This window comes from Pleurodeles waltl, chromosome 4_1, assembly GCF_031143425.1.
Source record: "Pleurodeles waltl isolate 20211129_DDA chromosome 4_1, aPleWal1.hap1.20221129, whole genome shotgun sequence".
NCBI lineage: Eukaryota > Metazoa > Chordata > Amphibia > Caudata > Salamandridae > Pleurodeles > Pleurodeles waltl.
Window position 1 is genome coordinate 532917014 of NC_090442.1, and position 18219 is coordinate 532935232.

Below are 18219 nucleotides of genomic sequence, written 5' to 3' on the forward strand. Positions count from 1 at the left end.
GATCTTAATAGGAGGTGGCCCTTGTTATAAATTGTGCTGTGAATAATACAAAGGGACTTGAACTACACTCTGCGTTCCACCGGAAACCAGTGTAAATTTCTCAAGACCTTAGAGGCCAAGGCATATTTAGGGACGTTCATCAGGAGGTGGACAGCAGCATTCTGTACAACCTGCACCCTCCTGACAACATAGCAGGGTGGACCTAGGAATAGGGCATGCCCATAAACAAGGCATGCTAAGACAAGGTTCTGCACAACCATTCTTAAAGCGATGAAGGGAAGAAGATGGAAGACCTTTCGCAGCAATTTCAAAAGGCCATAGCAGCTGGCAGTGATTTTTTTTGCTTGATATTCAATGGCAAGATTGAAGTCAAGCCAGAACACAAGGCTCTTTATTGGATCTTTTGGGATGGGTAGGGTGATGAGACAGCCTGGAAAAAGAGTTCGAGCATAAATAGCTGAGATTATTGCCAGACAACATGAGCTCAGTTTGGTCTGCATTTACTTTCAGTTTACAGCATGCCATCCATCTGGCTACACCGTGAAGGCAGGAGGTCAGAGATAAGTGACTAGAATTATGATTCGGGGAGAGTGACATAGCCGCCTGAGTGTCATCAGCAAAGGAAACCAACGATAGCCCATGGGCTTGGATTATATCAGCCAGGGGGCGTAGATAAAGATTGAATAAGGTGGGGCTCAAACGAAGGCCATGCTGAGATCTAACAGGATTATGGCTGCAGATCTACCTTGGTCCAGGAGGCTCCTGATTTCCTCGACCACTGCCAGTAGTGCTGTTTCTGTGCTATGTAGAGGACTGAAGCCCATCTGGGTAGGATGGATTAGCGCATTCAATTCCAGGAAAAAAGAGATGTGTTTACTGAGCTATTTTTCTATTCTAGCAACTTGGAGACTTCAGGTAGCAAAGATTTTGGAATAGTTACTTAGAACGGAGGATTCTACGTTAGGTTCCTTTAAGAGTGGCTTAACAACTGCATGTTCCCATTGATAGGGTACAAGCCCACAGAATAGAGAAAGGTTGAATAACTCTGTTACTACTTGGACAATGACATTAGACCCTTGGCAAAGGATGTGCAAGGGAGCAGGTTCCAAGGGCGAGCCTGATTTTAAGGTGGTTCGATGGTCCTTAACTGTGTTTACAGTGAGAGGAGGGAAGGCCAGGAGGGGGGCATTCTTGAGGGTCGCATAGAGGGTCACTGAAGCAGGGGCCTGCCAAGTCAGAAGAGTGAGGAAATGCGGAATAGGTGTCCATAATTTTTTCTGAAAAAAAAAGGAGAGTTTGTTTGCAGTGTTCAGCATCTTTGGTCCCTCTTCCCGAAAGGGCGCAGACGGGCTTGCCCTAGATGCGCTTTTGGTGCGCCATCAGTGCGTCCGCTTCACATCCTTCATTTAAGGTGTGCCGGATAGCAAACAAATAGAGCATGACTGAAAAATTCAGCTCTAAAGGGCGGAAGTGCCTACATTAATCACCTCCTCCTTTCTATTTCTGACAATTCCCCAAACCCAAACAGATTTAAAAATTCAACAAATATAGGTGCAGCAACTCAGTTCAGTGGCAATGTATATTAAAATAAAATTTTAAAAAATGCAGAGCAACACACATTAAGAAATCCCTCCCACACCAGTCAAGGCAGTGTCTGCAGGAATACGAGTCAGCTCCACATCCTTCATTTAAGACGTGCCGTACAACAAACAACTAGAGCACACCTGAAAAATGGCAGCTCTAAGGAGAGAAGTGTCTTAAATACTTAATTCCTTTGTCCCGTTTCTGACGCAATTCCCCATCCCTCAACTGTTTTAAAATGTTTGCAAATTCAACTAATTTAGGTGCAATAGATTTAAAGTGCAGCATCTCAGTTTCTTGGCATTGTATATTAAAATGTAGACTAAAAGAAAAATAAAACCGCAGAGCAACACACATTAAAAAAATTCACTCCCACCACAGCCCACAGCTGAGGCAGTGTCTGTAGCCATCAAATAGTATGTCAATTAGGGATACATTGAAATTTTTGGAGAAGCCAGGAGATTTAATTCAGACATGGTGCTGATACACTATGCTTAACAATTGGCTGTGTCCTAGCCACAGCGGATCCCACATTTTACTTTATTATGGCCATCCTGGATAGCTTGAGTCAGGGATGCACAGAGGCCATCTGGATCTGCTGGTAAAGATGTGGAGCACTGTGTCCCATAGGGCATAGGAGTAGCAGCCTACAGGACAGCTGGCATTTACAAAGAGCAGAGCAATCCTCATTGGTGAGAAGATGCACTTGAAAAAGGTTAGACTCATGATCTAGTGGGTGGTGGGAAATGTGTTAAGATTTACCTTACTTGTGGACGCCTGTACCACCACGATCTCTGGTATAAGTTGTTGTGTAAGGAAGTCAGGGTTGTCTAGTGCTGGTCATTGGCACCAAGCTCCTTGCCTATTGACTGGGGGGTCCTGAACTTGGCACTTGAGGGTCCCAAGTGCCAAGAAGGTGTTCTTGAGGGCTTTGTTAAATGCCAATAACGGTTCTGTAGAACTGGCTGGCTGGAATACCTCTGTAAGAAAATTAGTCTTCACCTTTATAGTATGTAGTTGTACGTCCCATGCTTCTGCTGCCCTCTGTGAAGCAGTGAGGGAGGTACTTTTTTGCCACTGCCCTTTTGTAGTTCCTAATACAAAATGGCCTCATCATATTAGGGAAGAAAACCATCCTCTTCATCGAAACTGTCATTGTCTGAATCCGTGCAGAAAAGGAGTACAGCCTAAACTCTAGTGTCCGAAGTCGGCACTAGAGCCAGTGCTGAACCCAAACTGGATTTGAGGTGTACAGCCAAGAGTGGATCCGACAATGGAAGTCTGACAGGAGACCCCTGCAAATTCCTGAAGCCCAAAGGCTCATCATTGGGAACCAGTGAAAAGCTGAAAATGTGCAACATGGCCTCATTAAAGACCTTTCCTTATTGCATTGTCTCTGATAAACCCGGAAATTTGGGGTGCATCGGAACCAGGCTCGGCACTGGCTTGGATAGAGATCAGGAGCGAGATGGGGTGGCACATTTACACCCTTTCATCCTCTCTCGAGTTTGAGAGTGGCAAAAAAGACATTGATTTCTAGTTGATACTGCCAAAGGAACGACTTCAAGGGTGGGAACAGGGCCTTCCTTTTGACCTCGATCGGTCAAGTTATACAGTATTGCGATTTTTGGCGACGTACATTTGGGTGCATCAGTCACAAGTCCCAGAGTCATGTTCTGACCCGAGGCATCACAGACACCACGGGAGGTTCTGTAGCAGACATCTGCTTTCAACAGTTATTGTACAGCTTGGCCGTGTTGTCGAAATTTTGAATTTTCTCTTGAGAAAAGCCATGGTAAGACTAATGAGAAGCTCCAGATGCATGTCTGAAAGTGCTGAAACAAAGGAACTGATGACAACATGTATGGGTGGCACTTATATGAAGGTCTGATAGTCACTTCCAGAGCCAAGAACTACTGCTTTAAAGTTTCCAGATATAGGCCCTCATTACGACCTTGGCGGGCGGCTTCGAGATCCCCACTGGGCCGGCGGGCAGGAACCCAGCGGGGATCTCGGCCGCAACACAGGAGCCGGCTCCAAATGGAGCTGGCGGTGTTGCGGCTGTGCGACGGGTGCAGTTGCACCCGTCGCGCTTTTCACTGTCTGCTGTCCCCAAGGGCCCCGCGACTCCCCGTACCGCCTTTTCCTGGCGGGTCAAACTGCCAGGAAAAGGCTGGTGGTAGGGAAACTCTTAATCCCCTGGGCAGCGCTGGCGGATTAAAACCGCTGCGGTCGTAATGCCATGGGAAGCACCGCCAGCCCGTTGGCGGTGCTTCCGTCAAAACAGCCCTGGCGGTCTTTGACCGCCAGGGTTGTAATGACCCCCATAGTCCGATGTCTGGGGAATATTCATAAGGGGAGGATTCAGTAGTTAGTAGTATTCATCAGAAAGGAGCAGACTGTGAAACCAAAATAAAAGTTTTATTTTGTCACAAAAGACAGGCATATTTGTTTTTAACATGTACTCCAGGCTCCTCAAAACGATGCACAGCAGGGATCAATTGCTTGCCGGCCAATTGTACAGCTAGCACATATTCAGCCCTAAGATGACATTTCACTGTACCTCTCTTACTTTCAATCTACATAATGTATCAACACAATGGAGAAGACTTATACTAGAAGTTTCACAGATTAATAAGTACAGGGAGTGCAGAATTATTAGGCAAATGAGTATTTTGACCACATCATCCTCTTTATGCATGTTGTCTTACTCCAAGCTGTATAGGCTCGAAAGCCTGCTACCAATTAAGCATATTAGGTGATGTGCATCTCTGTAATGAGAAGGGGTGTGGTCTAATGACATCAACACCCTATATCAGGTGTGCATAATTATTAGGCAACTTCCTTTCCTTTGGCAAAATGGGTCAAAAGAAGGACTTGACAGGCTCAGAAAAGTCAAAAATAGTGAGATATCTTGCAGAGGGATGCAGCACTCTTAAAATTGCAAAGCTTCTGAAGCGTGATCATCGAACAATCAAGCGTTTCATTCAAAATAGTCAACAGGGTCGCAAGAAGCGTGTGGAAAAACCAAGGCGCAAAATAACTGCCCATGAACTGAGAAAAGTCAAGCGTGCAGCTGCCACGATGCCACTTGCCACCAGTTTGGCCATATTTCAGAGCTGCAACATCACTGGAGTGCCCAAAAGCACAAGGTGTGCAATACTCAGAGACATGGCCAAGGTAAGAAAGGCTGAAAGACGACCACCACTGAACAAGACACACAAGCTGAAACGTCAAGACTGGGCCAAGAAATATCTCAAGACTGATTTTTCTAAGGTTTTATGGACTGATGAAATGAGAGTGAGTCTTGATGGGCCAGATGGATGGGCCCATGGCTGGATTGGTAAAGGGCAGAGAGCTCCAGTCCGACTCAGACGCCAGCAAGGTGGAGGTGGAGTACTGGTTTGGGCTGGTATCATCAAAGATGAGCTTGTGGGGCCTTTTCGGGTTGAGGATGGAGTCAAGCTCAACTCCCAGTCCTACTGCCAGTTCCTGGAAGACACCTTCTTCAAGCAGTGGTACAGGAAGAAGTCTGCATCCCTCAAGAAAAACATGATTTTCATGCAGGACAATGCTCCATCACACGCGTCCAAGTACTCCACAGCGTGGCTGGCAAGAAAGGGTATAAAAGAAGGAAATCTAATGACATGGCCTCCTTGTTCACCTGATCTGAACCCCATTGAGAACCTGTGGTCCATCATCAAATGTGAGATTTACAAGGAGGGAAAACAGTACACCTCTCTGAACAGTGTCTGGGAGGCTGTGGTTGCTGCTGCACGCAATGTTGATGGTGAACAGATCAAAACACTGACAGAATCCATGGATGGCAGGCTTTTGAGTGTCCTTGCAAAGAAAGGTGGCTATATTGGTCACTGATTTGTTTTTGTTTTGTTTTTGAATGTCAGAAATGTATATTTGTGAATGTTGAGATGTTATATTGGTTTCACTGGTAATGATAAATAATTGAAATGGGTATATATTTTTTTTTGTTAAGTTGCCTAATAATTATGCACAGTGATAGTCACCTGCACACACAGATATCCCCCTAACATAGCTAAAACTAAAAACAAACTAAAAACTACTTCCAAAAATATTCAGTTTTGATATTAATGAGTTTTTTGGGTTCATTGAGAACATGGTTGTTGTTCAATAATAAAATTAATCCTCAAAAATACAACTTGCCTAATAATTCTGCACTCCCTGTATGTATATCTCAACAAATATTTTGTATTCTAGGAAGGATGCATATTAGCCTCAAGCGTGTTTCAACATAATCAAATTAATTGCAATAGCTTCAATAACATTACAGAGATTCTGGTCACCTGGTCAGTCTGAATGTTTTCTGCTAGACATTCATGATTAAGAGAGATCTAGTTGAAAACTCTACTTGCAGGTTGGCCAGAATTATAATGTTGAATATGCAATGTACATACAACCAAAATGAAAGTAACGGCATTAGAAGAGGTTTCTTTAAGATTTTCTTTAGTATGTCCTATACTTCGCTTTTGATGGTGTTCAAAGAAGAATGCTGCAATGGTTGAACACCAAGAGGCAGAATCTAGATGTAGCACTGTATTGTAGAGACATGGAGGCAGATCCTGCAAATGAGACCTTAGGACATGGTGGAGAGTGTATTTGGTTAAAGTCAGGATTAAGCAAAGAACGGCATGGCCATGGAGGCATTTGAAAATCAAACCTAAAGTTGGAACATTATCCAAGCGGCCTGTTGTCTGTAGGGGCTTGGTAGCTGTAGAATGCAATAGACGTAACCAGGTATAGATAGAAAAGTTAAAGATCATCTCAAGGGACTGGAAGAAGCAAAGGCCTAAGAAACTTTTTCAGTGATCAGAGTTATTTACAAGGCTTCAGCAAGGGGTCCACAACCTTTATTGAGACAGTTATATCTGCCGTGACTTTTCTCATAATAAGAAAAGGTGGGAGATGGTGAGGTAAATTAATCTAGCGGATCATACTCTACAGTTGGTCACACGTAGACGTGCAAAGGAAAATATGACCTTAAAAATATAAATCCGAAAAAAAGTTGATCACAAATTCAGCACAATCAGGTGGGATTCTATATAAGGCAACCGCAATATGACATATACCAGTCTTGTAATCAAGCACCGATCACAAGCTTTAACAAATTAAAACGTAACATAATAACATCCATAAAAACACACTGATGGCAAGCAAATTTAACAAATCTACAGACAGCAGCCAACCCGTGATATAGGTAAAATATAATGAAGTTCGGTGGCCCTATGCCAAACTTGAACATAATTTAAAAGAGGCAATGTGTGAAAAGCACAAAAGAAAAACATTACAGCATCAAAAACGAACATGCACAACTAATTCTTTTTGGGTTACGGAGTAGCGTGCTACTCGCTGAAAAGCGCTTTGACGCCTCATCTGGGGTAGTAAGCACTATATATATTCAATTACAATCCATCTATTGAAGAAAGACTGAAAAAACAGCTGTAGTGACTTCAATAGAAGAGTGTCACCAAGTGACCAATTAATACGGACATTTTTGCACAGCATAGTAGGTACCAACTGACACTGTTTTACTAGCTAAAACAGTGATGCAAAGGGCCTTTTTGCAGAACTAAATGTGTATTAATGACAACAACTACAAGTCATACAAGACAAAGTTCGTGATCAGCAATGACAAAATAGGTGCAAGGATTGGCAGGGTGGGAAAGAGACATTCTGACAAGCAGAAGACAAGAACAAGGAATTTAAAAAAATTAACACAATAAAAGTGTTTGACAGTTTAAAAAGACATTTGGGGAAGGTTCTGAATAAAGTTAGGCCCACAACAAGGGATTTTCAAACCACTCCAACCGCATGGTCCCTGATTTTGACGCTGGGGTGGGACTTCGTGCCCTACCGTGCACCGAGGCTACGTGGGGCCCCAGGACAGCGTCTTGCGCACAAAAGCAAGAGTGGGCCCGTCTGGAGCCAGACATGACTTTGATGGATCACTCCTCTTGGCCCAGCTTCTTTTCACCTTCTGGAACTACATCTGGAGTGTCGAGACTGATGCCTTGTGAGTAAGTTTTATATGTTTCTATCTTCGCTGCACAATGGGGAAAAGGAAGGTCACTGAGCCCAACAGGGTATCAAGAAAGAAACTGAAAACCAACATAAAACACGCTGCAGAGAATTGTACACTAGCCAAAATTGATAATTTCATCGAAGAAGTTGAAGACGTACTACCCCAGGGCAAAGCCCAAACAGGGAGTAAGTGTGCTAAATCTAAAATAACATCCTTTTTTTTTTTTTTTTTTTTTATCAAATGATGCCCGCAAACCTGATGACGATTCTAAAAGCAAAATACAGTGACGGATTGCCAAACTACTCAGGTGTTGTGCCTTTGCTTTTAACCCAGCCTACACACCCTCTCCCTCCAACCCCCCTTCCCCCCTCCAACCAGTATGTCCCAAGGAGCTGGGTAGTTTGATACTCATCTAGATCACATTCCTAACATTTCCTGTTCAAACCGTTTCGATCCACTGTCAGATCCCTCCACTGAATTGTCAAAACAAACTACTCAACCAGCATTTCCTCTGTCTCAAAGCAGCAGTGCTTTGCCAGAAGCAATACACTCTATACTGGAAGGCCAAGGGGATCTGGGCCAGTTAGTTGTGCTTATTACTACTTTATCAAATGAGATGACGTACATGAAGGCTCTTATGAAGTCATCAAATGTAAAAGTTCAAGAATTACTTGAGTTGAAGGCTAAACTTATAAAAAATCTATGACTGCTTCAGAAGGTTCGTGCATACCACAATATAGTTGTCATGCTTGTGGACAATTAGTTAATTCAACAGAGACAGAAAGCCACGTGCCTCTGCCCCACTCAGAGTCTTTCCAGCCAGTGGAAGCCGAACTATCTAATAGCCAAAGGTGCTTCAAACCAACCTGGTGGCATGCGGACGCTACCTCTCCCCAGACTTGTAAGACCTATTTCTAAGGGAGAGGAGGTTGCACCCATCTCCCACAGGAAATCCTTTGTTCTGCCTTCCTCTTCTTGAGCTGGTCAAGCAGCAGGAGGCCATAATCCGGTCTGAGGGGCTACAGCAGCGTGAGCTGCTCACAGATTCTCGAAGACTGGTAGGAGCAATATTGGTGGTCCTCTAAGGAGCCACTAGAGTGCATGAAACCATGTCACCAATACTGGCATCAGTATTGGGGTATGATTCGGACATGTTTGATACCAAACATGCCTAGGTTCGGAGTTACAATTATGTAACTGGGCCATAGGTAGTGACCTATGGCCAGTAGAAAGGTAAAATGGCTTCCCCGCACTTACGAAGTCCAGGGAATTGAAACTGGAGCTCATAAGGGCACCTCTGCTCTTGCAGGGGTACCCACATACACAGGCACCTGCACCCTGCCCTTAGGGCTGGAAGGGCCTACCATAGGGTGACTGGTGTAGCGATCAGCAGTGAAAGGGTGCATGCACCTTTTCACACAGGCTGCAAATGGAAGGTCTGTGGGCCCAGTTTGCAAGGGCTCCCATGGATGGTATAATACATGCTGCACCCCATGGGCGATCTCTGGTGTAACAATTCCCTGGGGACCTAAGTACCATATACTAGGGACTTACAGGGGTACACCAGTACACCAACTGTGGCCTATAAAGGGTACAAAGGCAAGCAAATTTTGCGGAGAGAGCACAATCACTGGTGTCCTGGTTAGCAGGATTCCAGTGAAAACAGCCTAAGCACACTGATAACAGGCAAACAATGGTGATAACAAGGCTAAAAAGAAGGACTTTACTACACTCACAGATATTCTTTAGGCACACTTCTATTCCAAATGCATTTAACAAGATTACAAAACATTTCAAGATTATGGCCAGTTAGAAAATGCAAGATCATCCACTCTATAGTTTTCAGTAGAAGTTAGTAGTTCTTTCCAACCAAGCACAAATCGAAGTACTGTTTTGACAGTCTAAGTCAAAAATTGAGGTGCTAACAGAAGGCGTGGCGATACAAAAAATATAAAAACTGAACTGAAAACCTGAAAGATGTACAACAATCATAGATGTGTTTCAGCCTCCATGGGTCTTCAATACTATCAAGCTTTTGTGGGAAAATGAAACAGCTTTAACGTTATCATTATCACAAATTGCATGGGAAAGGTGTAAGCCCTTTTTCACAACAAATGTGAGCACATTTGTCACAATGATAAATATTATATATGACATCTCACAAAATGTTAGCTTACTTGAGAATCTTTTCCCACATTTCACTATCATAAAACGCGTGGCTCCACCCCATTTTCACAGTTCCAACAATGACATTCTGCTTAAAGACATCAGTTCCTAACTTTTCATACAGTTCTTCGCATTCTTCCAAGGGGATATGGAACAATCCAATCATAAATGCCAGTATGGAACCTGAAAAGACAAGGGAAAGCAATGGCATATATTATACTTAATAGCACCCAAATTATATAATTTTGTATAATGCCAATCTTGTTTTGCAATAAAAAAGGAAATATGTTATTACAAGAAGTCTCTTAGTGGATTTACTAATAATTCGCAGGTAAAATCAGACATTTGTTCCTGTAGGGTTACTCCAACTGGAGAAAATGTCTGATTTAGCCTGTACTCGAAGTTCACAAAGAATCCCAGGAGCACAAATGAAAATATATGCTAGTCATAAATTACCTGGAGAATGCGAAAGCATAATATTTATGCATGTAGATTTACCACCAGATATCGCAATGTGCACTAGCACATTTAACTTTTAATCACCACTGAGAAAGTATTTATTCTTATGGAGAAAACCTGACCAATACACAATTACTATAATATGCAATGTGCCCTCCAATATATCTCCCAGAAAGCAGACACTTCTGAATTAAACTTGACACGGACGATATGCACTTCCAGAGTGGGCGCATTGGTATAAGTTTCAAAGGATAATGCTTTAATGATGCAACCAGAAAATAAAGTAGATTGTGTCATGTGCATGAAGTGAAATTCAATCGGCACTGAAGTAAAAATATCTGCTCTGAAGTCGCAGAAGTGTTACTCATAAGCCTATAGCAAGCTTTCAAAATATTAACTAGTAAGATCATTTATTGCCTTGTTTTAATGGTAAGATTAATGACCAGTCCATCAACAATAAACATAACTAAAAACGTTTTGGTGATGTTTAATTTACAACTGTGTTTGCAACAAGATATGCAAAAGAATAATCAAAGTATTACGGCATTGATACATTTCAATACAAGGCTGCAAGGGGGTTTTGAACATCATTAGCCAACTGTGAGGTTTCCTTGTCCACAGGCATGCTCTAATAGCTATTTTCTGACACAACAAATATTTTCACGTGTACAGCCAATAGTTTTCAACAAGCATACTGCATTAGTCACATTGGTGGGGCAGCACGCGGGGGATAGGGTGAGAATAATAAAAACATTTTTTTAAAACCAAAAACACATACCTGTCGAATCGCCTTCGCCTCCTCTGTGCTTCTGTGCTTGTCTTGCTCCCATCACCCAATCCACATGCTTCTCTCATGCTGTTGCACAGCATGAGAGAAGCACCGGGACTGGCCTGAGCGGGCTGAAATGCCGCTCAGTGACTGAGTAGGAGCTTGCGCTTAGTCTCCACCCAGCTGTGCAACACAGCCCAAGTGGAAAGTTCAAAGTGGGCATGTTGGTTTGACATGCGCACTTAGAGTGCACGGACTACTCCTCCTCCCTGCGGATGTGGAGGGTGCTGACCCCGTCCCACCTAACTAAGCAGAAAAATAAAATCATAATAAAATACTTTTATTATCATTTATTTAATCTGCTGCCTTTCAGCGGGCCGCTCTTCTGCCATAGCAGAGGGGCCATCCTAAACAAAAAGCATGCTTTATTTAAAAAAAAAAATCAAAAAAGTACTGCAGTCCATAACAACGATTTGAGAGTGTGATGTTACTATTCAAGTCTGTACGGAAGGGGAATCTTAAGCCACAGTGAGTTAGTGCGTACTGCGCTTAAGATGTAGAATTCATGTGCCTGCCTATGTGTGAAATTAAGAACTGTTAACTTTAAGCGGACGGCGGTAAGGTGGCAGCGCCACACCAGCATACCACTGTAGACCGTATCATGACCCATGATACGGCCTGGCGGTGTTCTGCTGGCAGCAGTGCCACATCCCGTCTCCTGCCGGAGGACCCCCTGCAAGCAGGTAAGCCGGGTGCTCTGACAGGGGAGAGTGGTGGGGGGTGTTGTGTGTGTGTGTGTGGGAGGGTGTGGGTGTATGTTTGTGTGCGTGCATGCGGGCCTGTGGCATGCGTGTGTGCATGAATGGTTGCGAGTGTGCATGAATGGTTGCGAGTGTGCATGTATGTTGTGTTGAATGCGTCGGTGCTTGTATGTATGTCAGTTTGTGTGTATGTGTGTGAATGATGTATGTATGCGTGGGTGGGTGGGTGAATGTGGGTATGAGTGTGTGTATGCGTGTGTATGTTGGTGCGTAAATGTGCGTGTATGTCGTGGGGGGGTTGGGAGGGGGAGGGTGGGGGAGAACTCTAGGGAGGGGGGTGGGGATGACTCCTATCAGTGTCAGGGAAGGAATTCCCTGGCACTGATAGTGCCTACCACCATGATTTTCGCAACCGTAAGAAAGTCACAAAAACCATGGCGGTTGGCGGGGTCATAATCCCGCGGGTGGGACAGTGACAGACGCCTGGCTGGAGATTGAAGTCTCCAGGCAGGCGGCTGTTACCGCCCTGGTGGATGGAGTGGTACATTGGCGGTTTGGCTTGAGCCAAACTGCCAATGTCATATTTTGGGGAGAGGTACCGTCAGCCTGTTGGCAGTACCTTTCTCCAAAATACCACCGTCCGCCAGGGTTGTAATGAGGGCCTAAGTTTCCAGGACTTTAAATTTGCCTCTGGTGTTCTGCTTATCATCACTGCCAAGTAGATGGCATTAAATGAGGAGTGGATAGCAGTGTTGGGAGGGTGTAGTGATGAATGTTATGTAACTTATTTGAGGCCAGTGCCACCAGCTCCTTTCAAATCTAGAGTGGTAACTAAAACCGATGTGTTCTACATGTATTCAACAAAGGGAACCAGCGCATTGTCTGAATACGTACTGAGGTATGACTTTTTCGTAGAACCACAAGAGTTCTTGAGTTAGTATTCTGCAGGAGACCTCCAACAAAAGAATATGTACTATATAGTTCACATAGAATAAAGCTGTCATCACACATGACTCACAGCTGCCTGCAACTTCAGGCAATGGGTCGACACCTGTGCCAATACTCTCACCCCAATCAAGAATCCCTCCTACAGATGCGACGACAGAAAGGCCTTCTGGTTTACCGCCGACCTCCACAAATCCATGCAAACCTGCTGAAGACTCAAAAGAAAGCGGCACCAAGATCAGACTCTGTACAACCACACAGCCTTCAAAAATGCCAACTGCAGACACCAGCAACTCATCTCAGCCGCCAAGAGAACTGCCTTCAAAGACCGAATCAACAACAATGCACACAGCCACAAGGAGCTCTTCAACGTCGTGAAGGAACTCTCCAATCCCAGCTCCAACGCCATCCCGCCATCCCAAGACCTCTGTGACTCCCTAGCCTCCTACTTCCATCGCAAGATTGCAGACATCCACAAAGGGTTCAACACCCAGACCCCCCCCAGCAACCACCAACACCACAGATTCACCTCGACCAACCTCCTGCTCTCCTGGATCCCCGTCAACGACGATGACACCATCAAAATCATGAACACCATCCAGTCCGGGTCTCCATCTGACCCCTGCCCTCACCACACCCTCAACAAAGCAAGCTCCGTCATCGCACCCCAACTACGGAAGATCATCAACAGCTCCTTCGAGTCCACCACCTTCCAGAGAGCTGGAAACACGCTGAGATCAACGCCCTACTCAATTCTGACAAGACGGAATTCCTCATCTTCGGCTCCACCCCCTCCGCATGGGATGACTCCTGGTGGCCTGCCACTCTCGGAGCCGCTCCGACTCCCACCGACCACGCATGCAACCAAGGATTCATTTTGGACTCCTCATTATCCATGACCCAGCAAGTCAACACCATCTCCTCCTCCTGCTGCTTCAACACCCTGCGCATGCTCAGAAAGATCTACAAATGGATACCCACCGGAACCAGAAGAAAAGTCACCCAAGCCCTCGTAAGCAGCAAACTAGACTACGGCAGTGCTCTCTATGCAGGAACCACGGGCAAACTCCAGAAGAGGCTGCAACGTATTCAGAACGCCTCCGCACACCTCATCCTGGACATCCCCCGCCACTGCCACATCACAGACCACCTGAGAAACCTCCACTGGCTCCCAGTCAACAAGAGAATCACATTCAAACTCCTCACCCACGCTCACAAAGCACTGCACAACACAGGACCAGAATACCTCAACAGACGGCTCTCCTTCACCCTGACCCGACATCTCCGCTCCACCGACCTCGCCCTCGCAACTGTCCCACGCGTCCGCAGAACTACAACCAGCGGTATGTCATTCTCGCACCCCGCCGCCAAAACGTGGAACACTCTTCCCACCCACCTGCGCCAGACCAAAGACCGCCTTACCTTCAGGAAACTTCTCAAGACCTGGCTGTTCAAGCAATAGCAGCACCTCCCCCCCTTCTCCCACCCACCCCCCTCAGCACCTTGAGACCCTCACTGGTGAGTAGTGCGCTTTACAAATTTCTGATTGATTACTAACTAGTGCACTAGTGACTATTGTAAATCTAAAAAGTACAGTTAATCTCAAAATGTAAAATTTCATACATCATAGGTCCACTCAAAACAGAAAGCAATTTTTTAAAGGCAGAAGGCTTTTTTTAAAAATATTTTAGCGAGGACTTAGGAGAACACCAGCCAGGCCTACTGGCTTCACTAGTGCTTGTTTTACCTAGTTTTTAATGTCACAGTATTTGCTATTTCTCAGCGCTGTAAATGAGTGCTCTGAGGCCAGATTATGTAGGTAGTAACATGTTGCAAAAACTAATAATAATAATATTAATTATAATAATATTAAAGCAGGTGTTAAAATTGCCTTATTTAGTGGCAATCAACGTATCGACGTCAAAGCGACGTATCGATTTGAACTCATAGCTCGCAGATCAGAAAGTTCTTAATGGAAATGTTTAACTCGGTGAGCGATCTTCCTGGTTTTGAACTCTGCCTAACTTCGCAAGTGTATAACATTTTCCATGGCTTGCAGCTGCTGAGAGAGCGCCACATGACAACTGCATGCAGCCTTCACTCTATTTTCCACCACTTAAATACAATTCTGGTTATGTAATGTGACTGACTACAAGATTAGAAAGTACCGCTATGGCAGGCTAGGGCTTACACATCAGCCACGAGCCCAAACCTTGCAGTAACGCATCTAGTCCAACTAAGAAAATGTCTTAGGGGCACCGAAATGCCACTTGTCGTTTAAAGATGTTTACTTTCTGCCAACTCTCCCTAGTTCCACAAACGTTTACAGATCATTCTTAACCGATTTCTGAAAAATAAATCATACTCACGGAGTGCCTACCTTTTGTGAACACCACCGAACAAGTCTACACGACAGAGCATAACAATAAAAAACATTTAGTCAAAACCTTCAGAAGAAAACAACAAAAATGGAGAAGGTTTACTGTGTTTGCAGTAAAAAGAACATTTCCTTAAAGTTTCGTTCTAAATATTCTATTTTCTTTCTTAATTGAATCACCTAGTGGGGTTCAGAATACATTACCACTGAAATGAACTGCGCAGCAACAGAACACCTATGTCAGGACAGATGGTTTGAGAAGTCGCAAAGGGCACGCATTAATAAATACCTCGCAGCTTTCTTCCACGAAGAGTAGATATGACAAAAGGGATGAGCTGCCTTGTGATAACGTGCATCCTAAATTGAAATGTCACATTGAGTAATATAAACATACAAAGCTCATAGCAGTTTCCACTGTTGCTAAGGGGCATAGGGAAACTACACTACAACAGCTGCCGCCACCCTGAAGAATCAATGAACAGTTCACCAGAACACATCTCGTCAAACAGCTAAAACCGAGACAACAAAATGGCCAAGATACGTCTTAAAAGATTGCTGAAAAAGAAACCATCAAAAAAGTCCAAGATGAACATTAAGCATCAGACATCATTCATTTATGGACATCCCTAGAACTTTTAGAGATATGATCTAGTCTAGTGACTAAACTGCTGACTGTGAAACAGGAGACTCACAGTGTGCCTCACTTGACCAAACTGAGTGACCTGGCAAAAACAGGGCTAAGTGTACGAATATCTGGTCAAAAACGACTTATTGCAATTTGCAACCTTTAGTTTTGCGACCAGCACTGATTTTTAGGAACTTGATTCTTCAAAATCCAAACCATTCTGGGTTTCAATCCAACATATTTCAATAATATTAATGGGTAGGTCGTAAATTGCAACTCACTGTGATTAGAGGCCATCACAGGGATGGTGACCTTCCGAGGTTCGCAAACCACCATATCCGAGATTGCCTTGCAATGAAGCAAACCTTTTTTTTATTTATTTATTTAAACGCATCCCATTTTCATTAAAAGAACAGGGATTACCACTCCTTCGAGGTGGTGGTAAAAGTTCCATGTTTTGCAATTTTGGTCACAATACACTGATACATTAGATACTGATTTGGTATTTGGAAGGGATGCCTATAATATGCCCCTTCACAATACTGAATCAGTATCCACTTGGAATCTCATGTTAGGAGTCGGAAAAACGTTCCCAATTCCTAATACGGAATTAGTGCAAAAGAAAAAGCATTTTAAGGGTCTCAAAAGCTGAACAAGAGCATTTGTGATCATTAACATGCTTAGCAGACCTGTCCCTTAAGTTCCATCTTATATGGTACCAGAACTGGGAGCACTTAGAAATAGGCTGTCAGTGCTAAATACAATGCTAAGGGCCAGATGTAGCAATTTCTGAATTTCTGAATCGCAAATTTGGATGCAGAACGGTGTCTCAGACACCGTCTGCGAATCGCTATGGGGTCGCAAAGACCCACCTCATTAATATTAATGAGGTGGGTCGCATTTTGCAACCCCATAGCGATTCCCTGCACTCACAGGGATGGTGGCCTGCTGGAGACAGCAGACCTCCATGTCTGTGACTGCTTTTTAAATAAAGCTGTTTTTTTTTTTTGGTATTGCAGCCCGTTTTCCTTAAAGGAAAACGAGTTACAATACAAAAAAAATAACTAAACCATTTGGTTTCGTTTTTTCAGAGTAGGCAGTGGTCCATTGGCCTGCTCTGAAAAAACATTTTTGGCAACATTCACAAAGGGGAAGGGGTCCCCTGGGGACCCCTTCCGTTTTGCGAATGGGTTACCACCAGTGTGACACTGGTGGTAACTGCAAATTGCTTTGCGACCGCGTTCGCGGTCACAAAGCAATTTAGCATTGCGGTGCGAGTCGCAAATAGGAAGCGGACACCCCTTCCTATTTGCGAGTCGCATTCACATTTTGCGAGTCGGTACCGAGTCGCAAAATGTGAATGAGCATCACAATGCGCATTTTGCATGGCACAAACTGCGTTTTTCGCAGTTTGCACCATGCAAAATGCTTCCTACATCTGGCCCTAAATCCTGACATACAAATGTCAATCAGTGCATTAAAAGGGAAAGTGCAAGGAACCAAACAGATCTCGCAATTAAAATGTGGCTGCTGCCCTACTTACCTTAACAACTGGTTTTCCAAGATGGCTACCATGCATGCAAACACTCCCTTCTCGGAATGCCTTTTCTTAAGCTTTGGGAAAAATGATTTCAAGATGACTGCAAGAGCACACACAGGCGGCCATCTTAAAACGCTTATTTTCAAAGTATGATGAAAATCATTCCAAGATAGTTGCCGGAATGTGTGCATGTGTGGTCATGGACGGCAATCATTTTGTATTGATTTTTTTCTGCTACTCTTATGTTTGTTCGTGGATGGCAGATTGCCATTTAAAAAAAGTAAACTAAAAATATCTAGTTTGCGTGGAGAATCCTTGTAAATAAACAGAAGCGAGAGGCTGAGTAGTGGTGTGCAGCTGCCGAGTTCTTGATAAGGTAATAAGAAACCCAATGACTGAAAAAGGACTGGAATCTGCTTCAAAAATGCTGAAAACAAGGCTGAGCAGAGCTTTTACACTGTTTGGAAGTGGCACATGAGTACAAGACCACACTCTCACCATGACCAGCTGCAGACCTTCTCCAGCTCTTCTGTTAACCATTAGATAATTAAATAGATAGGTGGGTTAGAGTGAATGGTTGCAAATTCTTCAATGACTTGAACTGAAAAATTATACTTTCAGGACTTAATCCAGGAATGTGGGTATACTTTTATCTATCCATCGATTTATGAATGTGTGGAGGAGCACTTGGATGGTTGTATAAACCACACTTAGGGCCTGGTTATATGTTGAACAGTACAGGTGGCACAGTATTCCTGCTCCAGTTTTCTTACAAGATTTCAGACCCTTACAGGCAATAACATGCAGGTACTGAAATTACCAGGACCGTTCAGCAGGCAATTGATGAATTGCGGGACTGTTCCTGCACACAAATGCCACCTGCTGAAGCAGGTGGAATATGTGTGTGTGGGAGTTATCCACTGCAAGTCTGCCCATAC

The 18219-nt window shown here is 44.0% G+C and overlaps 1 protein-coding gene across 2 annotated transcripts in view; it reads right to left on the bottom strand.

Moving 5' to 3' along the window:
- PNPLA8 (patatin like phospholipase domain containing 8) overlaps positions 1-18219 on the bottom strand; it is a 281202-nt gene that overhangs the window by 138328 nt on the left and 124655 nt on the right. For both annotated transcript variants that reach the window (XM_069228884.1, XM_069228885.1), the window contains one exon: positions 9817-9988. In XM_069228884.1, coding sequence (XP_069084985.1) covers positions 9817-9988 — 172 coding nt within the window. The remainder of the gene's footprint in view (positions 1-9816; positions 9989-18219) is intronic.